At 39.5% G+C, this 23,882-nt stretch overlaps 1 protein-coding gene across 1 annotated transcript; it reads right to left on the reverse strand.

The window, feature by feature from the left end:
• Positions 1-38: 38 nt before the first annotated feature.
• On the reverse strand, positions 39-20,470 carry OSGIN2 (oxidative stress induced growth inhibitor family member 2). The gene is made up of 6 exons (XM_066565580.1): positions 20,316-20,470; positions 17,231-17,385; positions 12,429-12,565; positions 10,621-10,812; positions 9,859-9,950; positions 39-7,896 (listed from the first exon to the last, which is right to left on the reverse strand). The coding sequence occupies exons 1-6, from the start codon at positions 20,357-20,359 to the stop codon at positions 6,849-6,851; spliced, it is 1,668 nt and encodes a 555-aa protein (XP_066421677.1). The 5' UTR covers positions 20,360-20,470; the 3' UTR covers positions 39-6,848.
• Between the last annotated feature and the right edge of the window lie 3,412 nt (positions 20,471-23,882).

Consider the following 23,882-nt stretch of genomic DNA (forward strand, 5'->3'; position numbering starts at 1 on the left):
ATTCACTCTGCTTACAGGAAGGAGATGCACACAATATATAAACTAAATAAACTTTTTATTAGCAAGGCTCTTAACATACAGTCTTGCATTCAGCAGCTTAGCTGACGAAAACAGTTTAAAGCGGATTGAATCACTCTAGGTACTACTAAAACTGTGGATAGGTGCTGTATCCCTGCATAAAAACCTGTTTAATTTTCAGTTTAATTCACACCAATTTCAGCTGACTTCCCATTTTCTACATCAGCTGGGGAAGCCACAGGTTTGGTTTTTTTGGAGACTACCAAGATACTTGTACTGTTGAAGTGTGATTTCTATTTCTGTCCATTCACATCTCTGAGTCTGTCCTGTTTTCTCCTACCCTTAACTCCCCCATCTTCTCCCAGAGTGGTGGCGGTTGTGTGTCAGGGCTGGCCTCTCCTTTGTCATTGCACCTGTTCCTATATGTGGAAACTGTGTTTGCAGTCAGCTCGAGCTCCTCCATCCAGCCACCTCCCCATCACCTTCCTCTGAAATGCCAAGTCCCTTCCTTGCCTTCATTCTGATGTGTCATAGGCTCTATTCCACGTTAAACCCTAACTGAGACAGTAGCTGAAGCTTCTACTGTAGACCTACCTCTAACCCACTCCCCATCTTGCTCAGTCCATGTCATACAAATGATTTCTCAGTCCTGTCTCTCCCCCATAAAACTGGAGGGAGTCTTGCACCTTCTTCTCTTGCTCTTTTCCCTTTCTTGAATCAAGGGTCAGTCACATTTGGCCACATCTGGTTTGAGTCACAAATTCCCAAACTGATTTTTGCTTGATTTTCAAATTCCAATTGGGTTGATGTTTTTCTGGTATCTCCTTAGAATTCAAGCCAAATGTGCCAAAAAAATGAACCCTCTTCCTTACCATTATTCCTCCCTCTTTCTCTTGCAGTCTTTGATCACCATCATCACATTCCAGTGAGATAGTTACAAAAATGCTACACAATATCAGATATTTCTGACTAGCAACTCTCTCTACCACTTGCTTTAGCGCTCTGCCCCTACTGCTCTGCTGCAGCTTTTACTACTGGAATCTATCAGTCATTAGTTTTAGTACCAGATCTATGCAAAACACCTTCTCCCTCATTCTGAACACTGCAGCTCTCTGAATGCCTTTTCCTCTGCAGCTTGATCTTTCATTTGACTTGGGTTCCCTACTTTTCAAAATCAAGATAATTGACTTCTAGGTGATACTATTTTAATTTTTTTGCCTTCAGTCTCTAATCAGTTTTCACACATTAAGATAAAACAAGCCTAGCATGCAAATCACAGGAATATTTATCACCTAATCAAAAGAGAGGTTTTGCTCACAAGTTGCTTACAGAAAATGTTCTGTATGTGTTTACATTGCTCATCTTAAAAAGAAGTATGATGCAAGCCTACTCCAGCAAAAGATGAAAACTGGCACTGCCACACGTAAATTATATTTACACATATCTCCAAGTCCAGGTGCATTGGGTGTGAGCAAACATAGGTAGATGAATACAGTCCTTTATGTAATTTCAAACTGGAATTCCAACATAAAACCAGCATAGCAGGTCTAACAGAAATGGCCAAGGTCAGAGTATTGACTCAGTTAATTGTGCCAGGGAGATGTAAGGTAGCAGGATCAGTTCTCAAACAATAGCTCACTGTTCACACAGCAGCTGGTCCTAGCATCCAAACCAATGAGAAATATTTGTATATCTAGTTAAAGGACAACCTAAAAAATGCCAGGATTCTATGGTATTTTGTGAATACATAGCAAACCTAGTTGTTAATTTTCTTTATGCTAGCATGTAAGTCTACAGAGGGTGTCTAGGGACAGTTTATTGAAGCATCCACTGCAGGCTGGTACTTACTGCCAGTGATCTCAGAATAAAGAGAGGGAGGAGGAAGGTGCAAATTAGAGTTACTTAAGTCTTCAAAACAAGTTGTTTCCTGGTTTTGATGACTACTGATTACACCTAGGTTTCAAGAGTTGGTTTATGATGGCCTGAAAGTACAAAATTATGAGTTAGAAAATTACCTAACATGCAGACAGGTATAATATGAACCCAAGTTCAAGGTATGTTTGAGCTGAAATGTTCTAGTGTCTGTAGACAAAACTATCTTTAAAACAGCACTTAGATTCACTATAGCTACTAAATAACACTAGAAATGCTTTTCCCCTTGCCTGTAATCCTTGTTCCTTACACCAAATTCATCCTTGACCACACAATTCTCCATGTAATTCAAGCTTCAAAAATAAATTAAACTGAAACTGCCAGTGTACCATATTCCCAAAAACACAGTTTCAGAAAAAGAACTGTTTATAATTCCTTTCTTCAGGTTTGTACCCCTAATGCCCCTAAATGTCACAAAGCCCTTCTTTTTCTGTCAAAGATGCTTCAGTTTTCATTCTTTCTGCTAAGTAAAATCAACTGTTATAGTTATTTCAAACAAAACTTTTCTTTCAGGCTGGGCAAGGAGAAATGGGGAAAATATTTATACAACAAACTCTCACATCTATTGAATGCTCCTGTCTTGCTCCCACTTTAAAATAAGAACTGAAAAATTATGACAGAACATTGTTATTGTATGGTTCTAATGGATTATCTAAATTAAGATGTAACAGTATAAACCTTTTGGCATTTTTGGTTCCCTTATTTACTCAAAATTAAATCATTACTGTATTGACAGTGATAAAATCAGCTGCCCTTAAAGCACATGTGTGCTACCTCTTCCTGTTTAGAAATGTCTGGGAGCACTGTCAGGATCCTGCTATTACAAGAAGATGCTTGCTTCTCAGAAGTAGAAAATATGGTAGCAGGTAACAAAGCCTTGTCTCTTGGCAGCCCACGTCGCTGATCTGGTCCTACAGCTTTTTCAGCAAAGTCAAGTTCTCACACACGTTACAAATCCCAGCCAGCTGTTGGAGGAGCAGCTCCCATGCAGGGCTCATTTCACAGCCCCACATCTCCCCCAGGAGGGTGGGACACCCCCACTATTGGCACTTCAACACCTGTACATCTGCACTTCATACTGCCCATGTTCCTCACTGCTTTCCTCCCATCATCCCTCACTTGTCATCACTTGTCAGCTGTGAAGACTCACTACAAGTTTGCAAATTTTACTCCCTTTCGTTCTCTTTTAAGAACATTTGGCCTAAAAATGGCCTTTGCTTTCAACTGGGTATGCAGGTCAGGCCTCTCTCAAAGTTGAAGTTTTAGTTTGATTTCCTCCAGCTTTGAGTAAATACTCTCGACTTCTGGCTCTAGCTTTCTTTTCAGTTCTTGAGCTGTGAGAGAAAGAAGCTATAGCCACCTCCTTCTACAAAATGAGTATTTTTCATTATGCAAACATCACTCTATGAAATTATTAAAAAGAAGTTGCCTACATCCACCAGGCCAGAAGTAAAATACAAGACTGCCCCAAGTGCTGAGGACAAGGGACCTGGAGCTGTGGCATACACTTTGGTGTCCCTTTCTCAGTGCATAACCACTGGGGAGCCGTACTCTTTTCATGCAGTCACTGGCAAGCTCAGGCTTCTAGTCCAAGAAAGCACTTTGCTGAGAGAGAGAAGAATCCAGTGGTGTTGTCACCGCTCTCTCTGGATTACTTGCAGAAAGGATTCCTGTGTTTACTCACTTGGGTGAAACTTAGGCTTACTCCTGTGTGGAAAAAGTTTTAAGTACAATTCAGTCAGAAGATGTACTGGAAAGAGTCAGGTTGTTAGCAAAATCTAGTAGGAGAAATCTTACTCCCAGTTCAGCATCTGGACACTACTTGAAATACTCTTAGCAATAATTTAACTAGAAGACACATTCACAGCATTAAGAACCAAATCCAAGTGTAAAAGCTGTTTTGCCACTAGCCTATTAGAAAATACACAGTATGGGTTAACACAGCTTTAAAAATTCTGTAAATCCAAATTAACTTACTTCAGCTAAAAATTATGTTCTTCCTGTCTGCATTTTCATGATAAATCTTCAGTACGAAGTACCCTTTCAAAATACACAATGTTTAAAAGTTTATTGTTCTCAATGAAAGAAGAGCTGAAAGAAAGTCTCCCTTCTTCTTCTGTAAATTATTATATTACACAAGAAATTCAAATGTTTGGGCTTTTTTTTAATCTGAGAAACAAGGTGTTTCCCCAAAAGACAACTATTAAGTGCCAACATCTAATTCACAATAAATGCAGTAGGTAAAACTATCTTAAGGTAAAGCCCAAACTTCTCTATCACCTAGTTCCTCAAAATACTAAATAGGAGAGAAACAGAAATTTCTCTCAAAATCAGAAAAGCAAGAATTAAAATGTCTAGCTACAACTTGAAATCTAGCAATTCCTAGAAGACACAAGATGATCTTTTAGCAAACTTAGGTTGAAAAAAGTATTTTTACACTGGCTTAATAAACATGACCACTGAGTTTTCTCTGCCCAGCTATGGGGTCTCACAGGCAACTTTTTATCTCAAAAATACTGGCATGATTGATGGAAAAAAAAAAAAAAAAATTAAACCTCAAGGTGCTGTAAGACTGCAGTGAAAGATTAGGTCAAAGATCTCTGCTACAAAATTGTCACTACAACACACAGAGCTTGTGAGTAGCTGCAGCAGCTGAAGCTCAAAAAGGGGCTGAAGGTTTTTTCCCCATTTTGCAAAATAACTGCTAAGTAAATCTCTTTTTTTTTTGCTGGCATTTTAAATGTCTCCTGTGATTTATGAAAAAGCAGTAACATGCCGCGTGTTGTATTTGGACATTAATATTGACACAAAACTGCAGGAATTTAGTCACAGTGCAAATGTATTCCCAATAACTAAACTGCAATAAAATTCTATAATCAAGTATTTAGCACTTATAACAGTTAAAATTATTAGGTATCACAGGTTTAGAATTGGTTTCTATATACAGAGTTTCTTCCAGAGAAAGCGAATTGTAGAATTGCAATTAAAATATGAAGAAAACAAGCTTAGACTTTAGTGGAATTAAAATCAGCTCAATATCAGTATAAAAAAGTACCTTAACTAGTACTGACAATGCATGGCTAAAGCCAGCCATGTGGGCAATGCAGAAATTGATAGAAATGCTCCTTATTTTGTGTTTATGCTGTTAAGTGGCTCTAGACTAAAATTTATTAGTAGTAGTAGCATAATTTAATAAATTATTTTGGACTTCCACTGAAAATAGTAACTTTAATCCTTGTATCCTTTACCTTTTCAACTTCTATGTCCAAATCCTGAGTAACTTACTCAGATGCATAAAGATCTGCAGTAGCTACAGAACCCTGTAATTCAGTAGGCACAGAAAACAGGCATTTATTGAATATAGCTATCTAGCATTTATGAAAGTTAAGACAGTTGGGAAACCAGCAACCACTAGCAGTTTCACAAAGCCTAACTTCCTTTTTAAAATCTGCTGAAGTTCAATATGGAGATTTTTAATCACGCAAACAGAATACTTGAAACTAACATGACATTCTTTAACAAAAAAAACTCCCAAACAGAAAAATAACACCTTTTCCATCATATTGGACCCGAATGAAAACATTTGGTAAAGAAACAGTTAAGACCAATCACTTTTGTCTATTGAGAGTTCTGGGAATTCACTTTCCTAACTTAACCTCATGACAGTAAATAACCTCATGACAGTAAATACGAGTGTGTTTAGTTGAACTAACTACTGTAAAACCCAGCAAATGATATCTAGGTCTTACATTATGGAGCGGAAAGATGGAACTTGGATTCAGAGGTAGGTACAAGTTAAGTCTTTGTCTTTCATTAAAAGCTTTAAGATTTAAAGGAACTATTGCATGTTTGTTTTGAAATTGGTTTGTTTTTTAGGTGGCTGTAAGACACAAGCCTTTCTTAAGTTTCAAAAACTGCAGGCTAAAATATTTTACTATCATGTGCTGCTCTAGAAAAAAAAAAAAAAACAGAACCCACTTTTGGTCAAATGGGAGAATATCTATCACCCACCCCACCTTCATCAGCCAAGTAATCCCATTCGGTCTTCCTGATCTTGGAAGCAAAAACCCCTTAATTTTCTCATGTAACTAATTTTTCAGTAGTACACTAGATATTCATGATATTGACACTGTAATAAGAGCACTTACATCAGTACTTTATTGTTTATGTTAATGCGTATTCTCAGAAATGTACATGTCACTGTAGGGGAACATCTCATGTTAGTCTTTGTGCACTCACCCAAGTCTAGGCATAGTGTGAAGAAACATTAATGGATTGTGTCAAATCATTAAAGAGTAAATGGGAATGCTTATTCTTTTATTCCAATTACCAGGATAATTTAAAACTGTTGAGGAATACTTCTTGCTTACAGAAGTCCTTCTTATAGTAGAAACCATTTTACTAAGTGCTCATTCCAAGTATTACTGTGGCAAATAAATAAAATCCTTGTTTCAAGCAGAGGGCTCCAAATTTGCTTTGGGACAAAGAATCACTTTGTACAAACAATCTTTCTGCTTTTAGAAGTTATTTCAATTGCATGGTAAGAGTATTCTTGTCACATTTGACACTAAAATGTAAAACCACTCTGGTAGGCATTGCCTTTCACAAACGAAGTTTGCTCTTGTAGTTGAGCAAGAGATGACAGACAGGCAGGCCAATATAAGTTAGTCTCATTTTCTGTTTATCTGGAAGCAGTTCCAGTTGAGATCAGTTGAAATAGCAGATCAATTTTTTTGTATTTTTAAAGACTGAAGTATCGTAATATCCTTTACCAAGCAATACAAGCGCAGGTTACTTGTACACAACAGAAATGTGACTGCTATCAACTTTTGCTGCCAGTGAGTTTTCTGTTAAGACTACATCTGTAACCCTGGATGTGAGAGTTTCTAATGTCTTGTTTATGGTACCCCCTCACCTCCTCCATCCCCACTTTCAATCAATTCATGTTTCTTCTTTTGTCTTATTGCCAAGCATCGTGCAATGCCCAGTGCACCTCCTTTTAAAAACCGTACAAAGTTGTCTCCCACCAGAGGCCCTAAAGCAAAGAGGTTGGCTTCTTTAGTGCATTCGTAAGTGTACGGATCAATCTCTATAGGATTCCCCTTGCATGTGATGGGCTGATTAGAGTGATGACCTATGCTATGTCCTTGGTCCTTTAAAAAGAAAAGATTTGGGTGAGAACCTATCAGAACTAAGGCTACAGAAAACTTCAAAATTTTCTTCAGTCCGGAGGCACTCTGAAGAACACATTTCATCTCAGGCTTGAAGGAAAGTACATTGTGTTCAGGGAAACTAGTGTAAGCAGAATGTTGGTTAGAGTCCATGGTATGAGACTGAGTACACATCATGTGATAGACCTTATGGTATTCAGGGTAAAGCTTTTTAGGTAACTGTTTGAAAATTAGGCTTGTATCGGTAACTCTTCTACGAAACACATGGACCACGGGGATGTTGTTGTTATAGGCACATAGTACTGCATCAGCTGCTGTTAGTCCAGCACCCACAATCAACACAGGGTCTGCCTTCCCACGTAACTTTCCTTTGCTGATTGCGGCTCCGAAGTCAGACATGGAATGGAGGACAAAAGGAAAGTCTTCTCCTTCAACTTGCAGTCGGCCAGGAGAATCAAAGGTTCCAGTTGCAAGAGCCACATTCTCAGCAAAGAGGCAGAAGGGCACATGAGAGCCATCTGTTGCTCGCTGATAACCTCTGACTTCCCAGTTTCTCTTATGAAGTGATTTCTGTCCATCTTCCATTTCCAAATGCTGTGTTGAAATATCTTCATTTTGGTGACTCCTACCTTCATCATCCTTTTCTCGGTAAAGCCTGGACACTGATGTTATGTAAACATTGTCTCTAAAATTCTTTTGGAGGCCCATGACTTTAACATAGTGTTTATAATAACAAGCTATTTCCTCTGGCATTACTCGATCACTCTTTATATTTCTGAAAGAAAATTGAATGATTCTGGTTAATAAATTGACCTTATTGGTAATTTGAATATCAGATATGATATACCACATGGCAGGTCAAGTTTATGAGGACTGAATCTACTCAGTGTAAATGACTCTGAGTTCAGCATCTTTAAAGGCATTTGATTTATTTGTTCTCTTGTTTCCTGATACACAAGACCAGCTAACTTTTTAAACACAGTTTTAAGTGCTTATGCAATGTAAATTGCTATGGTGATTAAGAAATTAGGTGTAACAAAGCTCTGGAGTACCCCAGCAGCTCCATATGGAAGTATTTCACAAAGTTTAACATCACAACTATAAACAATACAGTACTGGCTAAACTTGTACCCAATGAGAATACACTTACTTACAATCTAATAATTAAATGTCATAGTTAAGTGCTAATTTTGAAACTCTAGGTTCAATATGTTACTGGAACCAAGTATTCATTATACTTTACAAAAGAACTCTCCCTTGGGTACGGTTAAGTTCACTAAGTATCAAATGAAGTAGTTCCATGTCACATGAATGAGCAAAGCAAACATGACACAGAGTGTTAATGCAACTATGTAAACAGGATTGTGAGGTTCAAGTGTTCAATAAAAAACATTTATGCACTGCAACCCTGCTATTACATCTGTGCTTTTCTCATGATTATTGCAGTCTCATTTATAAGAAAAATAGCTGACAGTGTAATTATTTGGAACAGTTGCATGAATTTTGCTACTTCTTTAGAAGTAAGCTCTAGGAAAAGGGCAAAATAAACTGTAGTGAACATCAGGATTGCCACTAAATTACACTTAAAATCATATTTACAAGGCTACTCATTTTCTTAGACTAACAATATAATAGCACATGTTCTTTTAAATGCTCAGGTTACTACTCTGGAAATCCTCTGAGATATTTATAGGAAGAGAATAATGTGACAGTGTGACACCTCTTGCAAGGAAACTTAGGAAACTATTCTACATAACTAGAATTTTACATTATCATCAATCCTGTTAAATAAGCTTGTTTAATTGTAGTATAACAGGTCAGCATTCCTGGTTTTAGCATTGTTGAAAACTATAATACATAGCTTCAGATAATAAGCAGCTTATGGGATTTTAGTTAGACAAGGAGGCAAGATTGCTGTGGTTATCTAAGAAAAGGATTAAAGAACAAAGCTACAGTTTCCTCACTTCAAGGGTTGTCCTGAAATGAATAAGTCTGCCCTTAAAGACATATGCTTGAGTAACTGTACTTCTTCTTTTCCCATACATGGTACAAAACCAACTTCCTTTAATTTTGCTAGAACAAAGTAAAAAAAAAATTAAAATTTTAGAAAAAGCTTATGTAGAGTGTTCCTAGGTTCATCTGCTGACACAGACCTTTATGAACTGAAGTAAAACTGGTGAGCTTGCACAAGATTAACTTTTCTTCTCAAGTTTTTTCAAGAAACTTATTTCCACAAATTAACACAGAAATACTGAATCATTTTCTTAAAATTAAAATTCATAGATTTCAGATACTGCAGCTTTGCCTGTAAAAGCAAATGCTGAAATATTTAACTTCCTGAATTGCAAGCAAGCTGGTGTGCGCAGCAACTTCAGCTGCATTAGTGTTGAAAGAGGAACTTGCAGTACCTCCTTCAGTGGATTTGAAATTCCTTCCCTCATCTTCCCTCACCTCTGATCGGAACTGCTTTCAGCAAGTGCCTCTTTCTGAAATGCTGCTGGAACACACTGCTGCCTGTACGTTTGCGTTCAGTGCACTCACCAGCAACTATTCTGCCTGACCATTGTCCAGTTTTTTTCCATCAGAATACACACAGCAGAAGAATTTCCAGTGCCATCAAGCAATTTAATAAACTAAACAAGAAGCCCTCCTCTGAACAGTGAAGTCCGAATATTTTCCAGTAATCTGGATTTTTATAGCCATTAGGATTCCCAAGTAGATTCTGCAGTATCTTTACCTGCGTTTGCTGGCTGCCCACTCCTTAAAGCTGAGGCCAGGCAATTCCATCCAGTCTCCAAAACTGATGGTTAGCATGGAGCCCTCCATGGACTATGGAGAAAATATGAAGATGCGCGATCAGACACATTTCAAATTCAAATTTCAATTCAAATGTAAAATGTAAATTTTAAAAAAATATTCAAATGTAAAAACCAGTGAAGCTCTTCTCATTGTACTCATTTAGAGCAACAAAATACCAGAATACAACATAAAACCAGGACATTAAATGAAGAACTGAGAACTATTTCTGTGTTACACTTAGATAATAAGCAACCACATGAGCTAATAAAGGTGAAGAGACAGCATACGAAAAGAAAACTAAAAGCAAGTTATTTGAGATGCAAAAGAGGAAGGAAACACAAAACATGTGAAAGCAGCATCATATAAAGACACCAAAATTTAAGATTGTGTATAAAAGCACCTGGAAACAATGCAGACAAGAAAAAAAGTTATAGAAAATACTCTTCATTATAATTCATTAAATGCGAACTAACAAAAAACCTGGTAATATAAGACAGCACTCATGGTCACAAACACCCAAGTAAAAGGCAACCTCTTCCTTCCTTTCTCATATCCCCCACTTACTTGGGCTTTGCTAAGGAGCAGCTGAAACTGCAATTGGCACTACCATCTAAAACAGCCCTAGAGTAAGGCAGTAAGAAAAATCCCAAACCACGGAGTTATCAAGTTACTCTAGGAGTGAGATGAAACTTTAACTCACATGCCAGGCCCCGCCAGGTGGTCCTTTTCCAAGCACTATGTGGGGAATGTAATTATGCTGTTCCAACTTCCAGTGCAGAACAGGCGGGTAGTCATAGCCAAAGTCAGCGTCTGGGTGAAGCAAGGTATCAAAAAGCACTGCAACTGGGTTTGAGGAGCGTCCTTCCAGGCCTTCTGACAGGTACTCCAGATCCTGAAGGATGACAAATTTTAAACTTTTCATGTCCATCATGCTACTCTGATGTGCAGAAGTTGAATTGCAACAGAAAACACAGTTCAAATTGCATTTTAGGTAAAGGTATTTAATGTAGACATTCAATCAAAACACTTTTCAGAAATAACTGCTATGATTCAGTTCTTTGTAACTCTGAATAGTACATCTCACTCATTTTAAAATTACATGTTAATAACAGTAATTCTGGGGCAAGTCAGTATTTGCAGAACAAAGAAGTATGTGGACAAACAGAGATCAGAGCAACTTAGTAACATCTATATTTATATACAGCAGACTTCTTTTAACAAAGGACTGCTAATATTTCTAGGAGCTCCATTTTGATAAAGCAAAATTGGAATCTAAAAACATTAAGCTTTAAACATCGAGTAGAAAAGGCTCTTTTGACAGCTCTTAGCTTGTTCCAACACTAACTGTATTATATCTTAAAATAATGAAGATAAAATTAGTATTATTTTTAAAAAGTAAAACTAGGATTATTTTACACACCAGTTAACATTGAGAAAAATTTCTAGAACTTTGTAAAGTTCACATTTCAGATCTATTAACCAGTCTTGTTCTAATAATTGCAAAAATTATACAATAGCAAATATTTAAAGAGAAAATAGAGATTTGAAGAAAGAACTGGACATAAAACCAATTTTGGCTGACAAAGTCAGTACAGCTTAGCCTCCTAATTAGTCAAAATATTAGGGGGTTGGGAGAAGATGAAGTACATGAAACATCTGTAGCCAAAACTTAGGCAACTTACTCTCCTGCAAAAGAAAAAGCCCTTGAGACCTAGGGTAAACATCACATGCAAATAGCGCAGCAGTGAAACAAAAACACCCTCCATAATCCAAAGCCAAACAAACTCCTATTTACTCTCTACAAATATAAATCCATGTTTGTATTTCAAATAAATTAGTCACAAAGGCAATACAGTGATAACATTATCAGTAATCCATCAGAAGTACAATGAGGTGACTGGAAAACAGTGTTAAGATGGCAAACCAATGGACAAGTGGAAAGAAAAATGCTGGAGAAGATTTAACTAATCAAATCAGACAGAAAAATTGGACGTGTACATGGGTACAACAACAACAGGACAAGAGCAACTGTCAATACAACACAAATACTGAAAGATGCATGCTGTTCCAAAAAGATAAATGGATTGTGTTTATAGAGGATATATGTGCCCAATACAACTAAAAATGAAATCTTAGTAAGAATTGTAGTATTTAAGAATATTTTAACTTGAGCTATGTGTACTTTATGTATGTTAGTAGCACGTGTTCCTCGGTGATAATGCCCAAACATCCCAGGACATGACAACTGGAATTCCTGCATCAGTCACAGACCAAGTCACGCTTTAGACACTCCCAGCAAGTAGTAAGAACACAACAAAAAGCAGTAAAACCAAAAGACACCACAAACTAAAAGCCTTTAAGAGCCACAAACAACACTACACAGCCCAGGTTTGGATCTAATGGCCATGAGTTGACTCTATTTAAATTAACAGAATAACAAAATAACTTATTAATGCACTATTGCTTGCAGTAGGAAAAGAGCTAGACAAGAAGGCAACCAAAGCTTACTTGGTCAACAATGGAAAGATGTCGAGCTTCTTCTAATTTTGTATGCAGAATGGGGTTTGGGTGTATAGCTTCAGGAGACAAATATGGCCTGTACCCAGAGAGCAGGTAAGAAAGGCAAATTCCTGAAGGTCCATTTCCTATTAAAGAAAAAATTTCCTGCTTTAGTAAAAATGTTTATAATCTACAGTTTGTTAATCACTAAATATAAAGCAACAAAATAATACTGAAGTAGTATAATGCTAGACTGCCTTGATTTCAAAGCAGCTTATAAACTTTGCAGTAAAATAGAGTTTTATAGAATTTTATAGGACCATCCTCCAAATACACAGAGCAAAGTTTTTTTCAGTTAAAGAGAAACAAATGTATAACTTTTACACCAGGAAGCAAAATGCATATAAAGAAGTTCCCTAATTTACTATGTCAAACTCACTACTGGGTGAAAATGGCCTGACAGATAATGGTCTGCCTGTCAGTCACAGTGATAGCTGAATATTATTGCCATCTTACAACTTTGCATTCTCACAGGCACTGTACAACACAGAGCAGAAAGACAATCTGGATTATATTCTCTTCAGGTCTGTCCATAAAATAAAGGGAAGACAAGCAGAAAGCTTAAGACTGAAAGTCAGAATAGAAGTTACAGACACTGCAAAACAGCAACATAAAAGCTAAGTGACCACAGACCTCCTGTGGGTAAGTGGTAGAGAACATGAAACTCATGTAAGTCCACATTCACTGTTCAGCAAGAGTATCAAGTCAAACACCTTAACCACTTTGTAGCATTTTTAATTTGTATATGTGTATTGCTGCAATTTTAATAGACAATTATTTTAAAAATATTATTAAAAGTATGAGATAGATAGGACCAAAACATTACCATAAGGTAAACCTTTCTATTTATTTGACAGTATTAAACAAAGTAGGGGACCATATTTATCACATGCAAATACAGAAGTAACATTCATTTTGCAAATTCAGACATCAAAAGTTACAGAAAGTGAAATCAGAAAGTATGTGCTATGATACAAACTTTAAATATGTGGCTACGTGTTGTTATTTCTATAGCTCCTCTTACTCATTAACTGAATGAAAAGCACAGTGTTCTCCTAATGAGCCACTTGTCAGTACTTTGTCTTTGTTTGGACACATGGTATTTAGCACACATTGCGAATTCTGGGTTTAAGTTACTAATTCATTCATATTTTAATATAGCAGGCATTGTTCAATATTTATTCTTACTTCATCTCTTGATGTCAAGAATTCACAGGTCATTTACTTTTCCCCATCACCTTTGCACACACAATTTTAACAATCCCATTTCTCCAATGCCTGTCTCTTCTCCCTTTCCTTATTCCTCTGTCCTAAATCCCCCATTACTTCACTGAGGGCCTGTTCATTCCCAGTTTCTTCATATGCTGGATCTCTTTTTCCTCTTTCACCAGGCTGTACTCACCTGGTCCCCAGTGGCAGAATATCCCATACTTTATTACAATGCTGTGCATAGACTGGTCACAGCCAGAGGCTACAGGAAATGATCTAAAGAATCTAAAGACAGTGAAAAAGTTCTTCCTTACTCTCACACTGTTCTGCCCTCCCACAAACAGATCAACATAAGATAGCTGGATGTGATTCAGTCCAGGAATTTAAAGCTTAAAGAAGATGCAAGCACCTACTGTCACCCATTTGCCATGAGATAGATGTGAGAGAGAACTGTAGCAATACAGAGAAACTATCCATAACAAAATCAAATTAATTGATGAAAACACTTTAATCATAGTGGTTCACAAGCATTTCCATGGCTGAGTAAATTCTTAACTGTTTTTAGAATTATAACTTGAATGCAGTAAAGAATTTTTTAATGTTTTTACAATTGCACAGCTAGCTTTATTTTCCCACTGGCATATAAAAAAAGCTCATCCACAATGGAAAGAGGAAAATGTGTGCCATAGCCAAAGATGCCATGCTAAAGAGCATTCCTACTGGATTAGGCTAAAAGAAGGAAATGGTTAACAAATGTCACCCAAACAAAACTGGCAAGGGCCAAGGAAATTACTGAGGATGGGATGGATGGGTTATGTCCAGGGCTTAAAGGGATCACTTCACAAGGATCCATCCTCACACCACTGCCAACTTCAACCAGCCTCACTTCTTTCTGAATGGAAATTTGTTGAGGTCAAGTCCAGCAGTGTGCCCTGATGGCCAAGGGCATCCTAATCTGTATCAGGAGCATTGTGGCCAGCAGGAGCAGAGAGGTCATTCTTCCCCTGTACTCGGCACTGGTGAGGCTGTTCCTTGAGTGCTGTGTCCAGTTCTGGCCTCTCAGTTTGGGAAGGAGTTTGAGACACTTGAGCACGTCCAGAGAAGAGCAATGAGGCTGCTGAGGGGCTTGGAACACAAGCCCTGTGAGGGAGATGGGGCTGTTTGGCCTGGAGAAAAGGAGACTCAGGGGTCACCTTATCACTCTCTACAACTCCCTGAAAGGTGGCTGTAGTCAGGTGAAGGTTGGTCTGTTTCACCAGGCAGCAACTGCCAGAACCAGAGGACAGAGTCTAAAGCTGCACCAAGGGAAATTTATATTGGATACTATGGAAAAGTGGTATTATGGAAAGAGTGATAAAGTACTGGAATGGCCAGCCCAGGGAGGTGGTGGAGTCACCATCCCTGGATGTGTTTAAAAAAAGACTGGATGTGGCACTCAGTGCCATGGTTTAGTTGAGGTGTTGGGGCATGGGTTGGACTCAATGATCTTGAAGGTCTCTTCCAAACTAGTCATTCTGTGATGTTAAGGTGAATTACTGTCACTGAGTTCCCTGAACTTTTCTTGGACCATCCAGAGAGCTGATCCAAACCTAGCTCCTATTCTTTAAGCAGACTGAATCCAAGGGAAAGGAAATCCCTTGAGGATATGCTGTTAAGAACACACAGAGTGAATGTTCAGCTGCAAGGTCTGCAATTAGACTTGCTATGGTTTTCTCAGAAAATTCTTGGGAAAAAGAGAAAAAAATCTTTTTGAAATGACAAATTTTGTTTTTTATTTACACATGGTGCCTCTGATAAGACCTCTGACTGCAATTAGGAGATACTACTATTACACAAACTTTAGTTGTACAATGATATAATCAGAAACCTCATGACCCTGTTCATTTAAGAAGCAGTTAGAAGTTTGTTTGAACATCAGCAAAATCTTCTCTTGATCAACAGCAAACTGTAGTACAATCACCTTTACATTATGTGTCTAAATTTAAAGCAAATATTCAACTTCAGGTATCATAACAGCCTTGTTATTTGGCTAGGAAGTGACAACATTCCACATAGTAATGATCAAAACTGGTGCAGAAGATGAAAATGTTTAGCACTGAATATGTTTTAAACTTAAGAGTTTCAGCATGAAATTGTTGAACCCTGATGGAATGTATCTGTTTCTTCCCAACACAGGTACTGCACAGAAGTTATTAAACCAGCAGAGAGTGTGTTCATACATGGGGGGGCAGGGGGGATGACAACTATTTTCATACTCCTCTACTCCATTATCAAATCATTTTAGATCCCTTTGAAGGCTCTTCAGTGATAATACGCTGTCAGTGGAGAAGATCAGCTTGCAAGGTGTCTCAAATATATCTGTGAAGAAGCATTTGGATGATGGAGAAGTGGTCAATGCAGCTGTATTTGGTGTCAGCACCTAGAAAGGTGCTCTAGACAAACTAAGTATTGAGCACAGGTATTTGCATAACGCACATTTGCAAAACTAAACAGTGGAAACTGAATCATAAACCATATGACAAACCTATACTAAGGCTGACAAAATGCCAGGGCACCGTTCTCTTTGACTGTCATGCAGAATTCATCAAGTGATTCACGTCTGTCACACACACGTCAGTCTGCTCCATGAGCACTATTTTAAACTATCATAAAGAGAGCTTTGAGAACAGGCACTGTGCAAACAGGAGTCTTTGAAAGTTATGGAGACACCGTGAAACACAATTATATTGCAACATCAATCTCCAAAATCTTCGCTTGTTTACAGGTAGGTACTTGCTCTAGTCCCAACAGCTTTGGACTAGATTATTGAAAACCTTCTTTACTTCAAATCTTTTCTTTATCTCCTCATGAAGTCATGGCAAGAATGAGCTGGTGACCAGCTGTTGTTGAAAAACCTTGGCCCAATACACATTACGCTGGCACTCCCAATTAAGTTGTGTACCCATGGAGCCTCCTCCCTCTGTTACCCTGTCATTTCATAAGTACAAGCCCTTAAGTGTTCAATCAAAAAAGTGTACAATTTATTATTTTAAACTAGCCGAATTGAGCTGGATTCATTTTGGAAAAGACAGGAGAATATTTAGATATTAGTGATGGATGCAACAGAGAAAAAGGCAAATAATGAGAGGTTAGCACCTAACCAACACAGAGCACACATTATGCTTTTCACTCTTCCACATGAGCCCACAGATTTCTACTGGTGTACCACTGACAACCTCCATGCATACAGAAATAGACATATCACATTAATCAAATCCTATGTTATCAACACTAGAATCAATACAGTTCTTCTGTTAATACTCCCATATCTGCTGCTAAATAACACAGCTGATTTTTTCAAAGCACAATTCAAATTCAAATATACTCCAACAAGTCCCTTAACATAATATAATGCTACTGTTGTTAATTATAACAACTGTATTACTCTAATAAAGATCTTCACTGTAAGGGTTCTAAGCACAAGTTATTTATTGATAAATTATTTCATGCAGCAGGTCAATAAAGGCAATGTCAGTGAATCTTTAAAAAGGGAAAAAACTCACCTATTATTACTACAGGCAGGGTAAGAAGGGAGTCCCCAGGCAGAACAGTTTCTTCAATTAAAGGCATTCTTTTAATCTTCCTCCCAAGGCTGTCACCAAAGTACTGAACAAAGGAATTCAAAAGCTGTCCTTCGGTTTCAGTGCCGCTGTAAGCTCTAATTAAGAAGGACAGATGGGAGAAAACTAAATTCAAACAGTGAACTGTTGTCAGAACAGTCTCTTCAAAAATAGTCACTTTTGATGTTTTACTTTAAAAGCTACGAAACTGGTGAAATTGAGACCAAAACAGATATGTTTTATCCAATCTACACAATTTTACTCTTCAGCACAGCTTTTCTAACAGAAAATTTTTTAAAACTACTTACTCCTAGCAAGTCTACAGAAGGATAACAAAAAAGCACAGATGGCTCTGCAGAAGTGCAGATTTCTAATCTCAGTTTATACAAAGCCAAAGTATAGCCACAAGCATTATTTTGATCCCACACACAGTAGAACTCATTCCTCATTATCCTTATCAAATCAGGAGATACACAGTGCCTAGCCAATTAACAACATTAAGGCCAGACAAAGCCTGAAGGAGCAGCTAAGGTACAACAGCAGCGTTCATATCCCTTCCTGCTGGCTGAACAGCACACAGGACTTCACCTCAACAAATTTCCATTCAGAGAGAAGTGAGGCTGGTTAAAGTTGGCAGTGGTGTGAGGATGGATCCTTGTGAAGTGATCCCTTTAAGCCCTAGACATATCCTATCCTACCACTATTAAAAGTTTTTATAGAAAGAATTGCCATGTAGTCAGGTCAGCTCCTACACAGCAGACTGCTTTCACCACTGGCCATTTTTCTAGATTTTTCAGTTCCTTCTCTGAAAAATACACCTAAGTTTCTCTTGTAACTCTTCACCATGTAGATGTGTTTCTAGAATACAAAGACTTGTTTTATAATGTTTTCTATTTAATTATTTAGGAGTCCTTTCTGAAACCTTTCCAGGTCATTGAAGCAGCACACAAACTATCAGTCTAGCTAGAAAGACGGAGTCAAATTAAAACTGTCTGTTACTGCAGTTATTTTGTCAGGTCTTTTGTAAAGCAAGGACAACCAATTTTTAATCAAAAATATCTGTAACAACAAGGGGCTATTTTTTTAGAAAAATTTCTAACAAATTTCTCTTTATAAACATGGTAATTATCAATAATAAATAAAAGTACTCTTATCTATTTCCTAAGACTTTGCATATCTTAAAGCTATTCTAGCATTTCAGCAATTATTTTCTACACAGGATCAAAACTGTAAGACGCTGATCCAATTCCCAGGGCCTTCAAGAAGCCAGTGCCATGTACTGCCTCAACTCCCACAGCACCCAAGATTCTGTTTCAAAAGCCCTTCCTCAGTGGGGAAGTCTGAAGTAAACTGGAGACAGAGCCGTGCAGTAACAACAGCAGTAGCACAATCTGTAACACATCTCTCTGATGGCATTGTTAAAAAGGGTGGGGAGGTATTCTGAGGTGGCATTTATTTTGGAAAGTACTTGATATCACTATTCCCTGCAGTACAACAGAAAAAAAAAAGCAAAAAAAAAAAGCAAATTACTTGCTTACTGTTTGATTACAGCTGCACATTAGCTCTTGCAGACACCTAACATCCAAACAGCATGAGTTAGATGAAGACAAGGAGTCAGAGAGGGGATATCTAATTATCATACTGATTTTTTCACCTCTGCTTTTAGAAAGGAGCAGGTAGACTGTTTTATTTTCCGGCCTTTGCTCAAAGTTGACAAAGGCCATCCTACCTATGTTTTGCAAAAGACAGGCTTAAGGGGAGCACACATGCTTTAGTGTGGCTTTACTATACTTGCTGTGCTTGATGTATCATAAAACCAAAAGAAACATTTCAAAACTTCTTTTAAGAGATATATGCACAATGCTATAGGCTACAGAAGAATCTTTTAACAATAAAAATGTTGCTTCAATGCATCTTAGTGTATGACAAATTACCAAACTGGTGATTTTGCACAGGAACATCTGCATACAATGTGCAGTTTCTTGTTCTTTGCACCGGAATACCTGCACACAAAATGCAGTGCACACAAAGGAGTGTTGTCAGCAGCATGTTCTTCCTTTGCAAGAACATCATACCAGAACCTAGCAAGATCTGAAGTTAGGGCCCACACCTTCCTAACCTCTGAGCAGCACTGAAAGCCACCAAGTACCAGCAGTTTGTATCTTGATAAAACTCAGGGTAGACAGCTTTGCAGTGGTGGGGACTTGGCACAATCATCTACGGCTCTAGTCCTGCAGACGTGCAAGTGGGCACAAGATGAGTCAGGTCCAACACCAGAGCCTAATTTATCTTATACTGATCACTCAACCTGGGGAATTACATTCTGTCACTCAGATTCTAAACATATGTAAAAATGTGCCTTCACGGTTTTGCTTTTTTTTTTTAACCCATTAAGAGAAAAAACACAACATACACATAACAGTTTTTCTCCCATTTGAAAAAGCTAATAATAATAATTTGATAACAACTCGTAATTTGTTGCAGGTTATTAAAATAAACGGTACCTTTTCCAGGTAGCTGTTTTGAAAGATGCTAGAATACACTGCGTACTTTCAGGAAAAAAAAAAAAGGAATAAAGAAACGGACTGTGGTGGGCGGTTAACAGAAAACTCGTTATATAAAAGGAATCTGAATTTGGTCTCAACCTGACCCTTCGAGAAGAGAATTCACCACTGCCAGACTGTTGGATTTCGTTCAGGTACGCGGGCGGAGCGGAGCCCCTGGGGGCCGGCATCCCGGGCGTTGCAGCGCTGCGAGCCCCGGAGCGACACCGAGCATCAGCGGCCGCGGGCTGCCCCCGGCCCGGCTGCGCCTCGGCGCTGCCCAAGGTCACGGCGCGCCCGCCCGGGCCCCGCCGTCGCCATCCCTTCCTCGGCGGGGCCGTGCGGGGCCGGCAGAGCCGCGCTCGCCGCCGCAGCCCCGCGGAGGCCGCAGCCCCGCCGGTGTCCCCGTCCTGCCCACGCCGCCGCCGCCCGCCGCCCCGCGGCCCGGCTCCGCGCCGCCCCACCGCCCCCCGCCGCCGCCTCACCTGAAGTGACCGGCCAGGGAGCAGCGGCAGCACCACACGGGCATGGGGAGCGCCGGCGGGGCCCAGCGATGAGGCTGCGGGGGGACACCGCACGCCGGCTCCCGCTCCGCCTCCTGCCGCCGCCACAGAGGGACCCGCGCCGCGCGGTCCCTCCTCCTCCTCCTCCCCGCTCACATGCGGCACCGGGTCACACGCGGGAGGAGGAGCCGCCGCCAGCACCGGCAAGGAGGAGGGACGAGCGGGGTGAGCAGAAAGGACGAGAGGAGCGGAGGGGAGGGGAGCGGGGAGGAGAGTGCCGCTTCCCTCTGCCGCCGCTGCCGCGGCCCCGCGGCCCCGCTCCCGCAGGGGGATGCGAGCTGCGCCGCCTCCCCCGGGGAGGGCGGGCAGCCCCGGCCCGGCTCAGGCAGCCCCGGCCCGGCTCGGGCAGCCCCGGCCCGGCTCCGGCAGCCCCGGCCCGTCACGGGGAGCCCCCGCCCGGCACGGGCAGCCCCCGCCCGGCACGGGCTCAGGGTCGGCGGAAGGCGGCGCAGCGGTGCGAGGCAGCCCCGCGGCCCCGTGAGGGGGCTGCCGTTCCTGAGGGGACTCACACCTCAGGGAGGATCCCGGCCCGCAGCGTACTGCTCTTCCCCATCGGGTTTCGAGAGAGACGCGCATGAAGAAGTTGACAGAAATCAAACAATTAAAAAAATTACGACGCACCTTATGACTGACAGCCCCCTATTCGGGACAATGCTTCATATATGATCAGTTAATAGCTTCGAATGTGTCTTATCATAAATATTTTGCAGGAGTGCGTATCTGGGGAGAAAGCATTCCTTCCCTAGTCACACCCATCTCAGTGACTGGGGTTGGCAGGAGCTCAGGAGGTCATCCAGGCCAAGCCCCTGCCCAGATAGGGCTAGCCTGAGCCAGCTGCCCAAAACCAAGGCCAGATGAGTTTTGAGTATCTCCAAGGATGGAAAATTCATGACCTCCCTGAGCAACCTGCTGAGGTGTTTGACCACTGTGACAGTGAAAACGTGCTTCCTTATGTTCACGTGGATTTTCTTGTCTTTTAGTTTGTGCCCATTGACTCGCATCCTTTCCCAGGGAACCACTGAGTTCCCTCCCATTTTCTGATTAGATCTCTATTCCCTGCCATTTATGGATTAAGGATCCCTCCAACCTTTCTCTTCCACAGGCTAAACAGTCCCAGCTTTCCGAGCCTCTGCTCATGTAGTCAGTCTGCTGTCTGAGACATCAAAATGTCTTACACTGCTTTTCTCTCTCAAGGTCTACCAAACAATGAGAGTGAATGACAATAAATCTCTGACTGTTAATTAAACAACTATAGCCTTCTGCACAGAGTTGAATGTGACAATTAGATATTTCTTCAGTGTGAATCTGTTCTGTAAATCCACAATACCAATATCCTACAAAGCTGTGGACTTGCTGTGTCTGAAGTAGCTGTTGGCAGCTGACAGTCCCAGTTCACCTCGAGGTTGTTCATTCAACACTGTCATGTCTATAGCCAGAGAATATTTACTGTTTAATAGTCATTATTGACTATTAAATTGAATATTTACTATTTAATAGTCATTATGTCTGGTTCCAGTAAAAAGGATGACTTTATTAGATATGAGCTCTGTAAAAGCTTAAGGTAAAAGAACACAGGAGCTGAGCTGTACCACAGAGGAAATACAAAATAGTGATATAAAATCTGTATTTTGAAAGGATGAAACCTATTCAGTTAAACACATTGTTCTTCAAGTGCAGCATCAGGTCTAATATGTCTTTAGACCAGAATTAACAACATGAAGCTGCATTTAGCTTGCTTTGTCCTCAAAAAATACTGCCTTTAATCCAGGAAACTATGTGAATGATTTGTTTTTGACCATATAACTCATACTATTTGAATAGTCATACTGTTTTATTAAAGTTGTGTTCTGCTTTTCAATGAGTTGCAGAAAACTACCGCAGAACTTGAAAAAAATACTATTTTTTTATTCCACATAAAAGTTTGCTCATAGTCAGGACAACCTCCTCCCAGATACAGAATTCCATGTCTTCAGGACCTCACATTTCAAGGAAACTAGCTGTAACCAAGCAAAAGCTTTTGGGGTTTCACCAGTTACGTGGTGGCAGCATCAGATGACATTGACTTCAAAATCAATGTATTAAGGATGTATTTGGCTTTAAGTACCACCCTTATTTCCTCCCATAAACAAATCTGGCTATCTAGAATATAACACAGAACCTCAGCTATACTGGTCCTATTATTAGTTTGTGCTATCTTTATGTATATACACTTGAGAAGGAAAGCAAACACATCTGTGTCCATGTCTAAGATCAGGATATGTCTTCCCCCAGCATGCTTTCACATTTAAAATTAAAAGATTATATTGGACCTTATGTTTCTGAGATAAAGAGGTAGTTTGGAAAAAGTACTAGTGAGGTCTCCCTGAAAATTATGTTCTACATGGATGTCCTGATTTTCAATGAATTATGTTTCTCACAGAAGTAAAATTTTCTGTTCCCTTTAAATTCTACATGTTAACTTGGATTTTTCAAATGTCTTAGTTTTGTGGTTGGGATTCATTTAAATTCCATGTCTCAGAATAAAATGTATTTTCTTTAGATGTACCTTTGTATTAGTTCTTTTCACTAAGGTTAGAACAAGTGGGAAGAGAGTAAAATATATCAAGCCACAGCAAACATTTCCTCACATTTTAAAGGGATCTGTTTTGCCTTTTGAGTTCATTTTTGTAAAGAGATTCGGGTAGCTATTGGCTGTTAGCTTCATTCCAATCTTTACATTTTAAATCATGCTAGCCAATTAGCTAATTTAAATCTCCTTTCTTTTGCTAACACTCACTATACTAATTTACGTAATAAAATTGTACATTTGTTCAAGAATATTCTTTTTTCAAAATCAATTTAATTTGAAAATATTTTCCCCCAAGTATTCAGGAAGTCATCACAACTATTGATGTTGGAAAATGCATTAAACAGCTCTTTGTTAAGCACGGGGGTATTTTTAACAAAACTTGTAGCGTCTCCTGATCAACTGACTGGGAACTAAATATGTTTAGTACTTGATGCTACAGAATTCTTAAAAATCCTGCCTGTGGTGGGAGCATGCAAAGAGGAGGCTGTTGCCTCAAATCAGGATACACAGTATGGGAAAAAAGGACTTCATCCTCTTCTGTAGAAGTGACATGGTCAGTGAGTAGCTGAAGAATGACACCAGCTGTGCTGAATGCAACCTGCACGTTGTAATAGAGCATGGGAAACAAGGAAAGTGACTGCAACATTCTGGTAAGATTCCCAGGCCCCACCCACTGCAATATGAGATTAAAGTACAAAAAAAAATAGAAAATAAACATGCAAGGCTTCAAATGTCACTACAGGGTTATTATCAACTCTGTCTGAATGAATAATGCAGTATCTCAGTTCTGGAGTTTACCCAGGACAGATGTCTCATCAAGGGCAAACTTGCTCCCTGTGACACCAAATGACTCCAGAAGATGTGTGAACTGCAAGGCCCAGCAAGTGACAGAGTAGTGAAACATTTTCTGACATGAGCAA

Source organism: Molothrus aeneus, chromosome 1 (assembly GCF_037042795.1).
Source record: "Molothrus aeneus isolate 106 chromosome 1, BPBGC_Maene_1.0, whole genome shotgun sequence".
Taxonomy (NCBI): Eukaryota; Metazoa; Chordata; class Aves; order Passeriformes; family Icteridae; genus Molothrus; species Molothrus aeneus.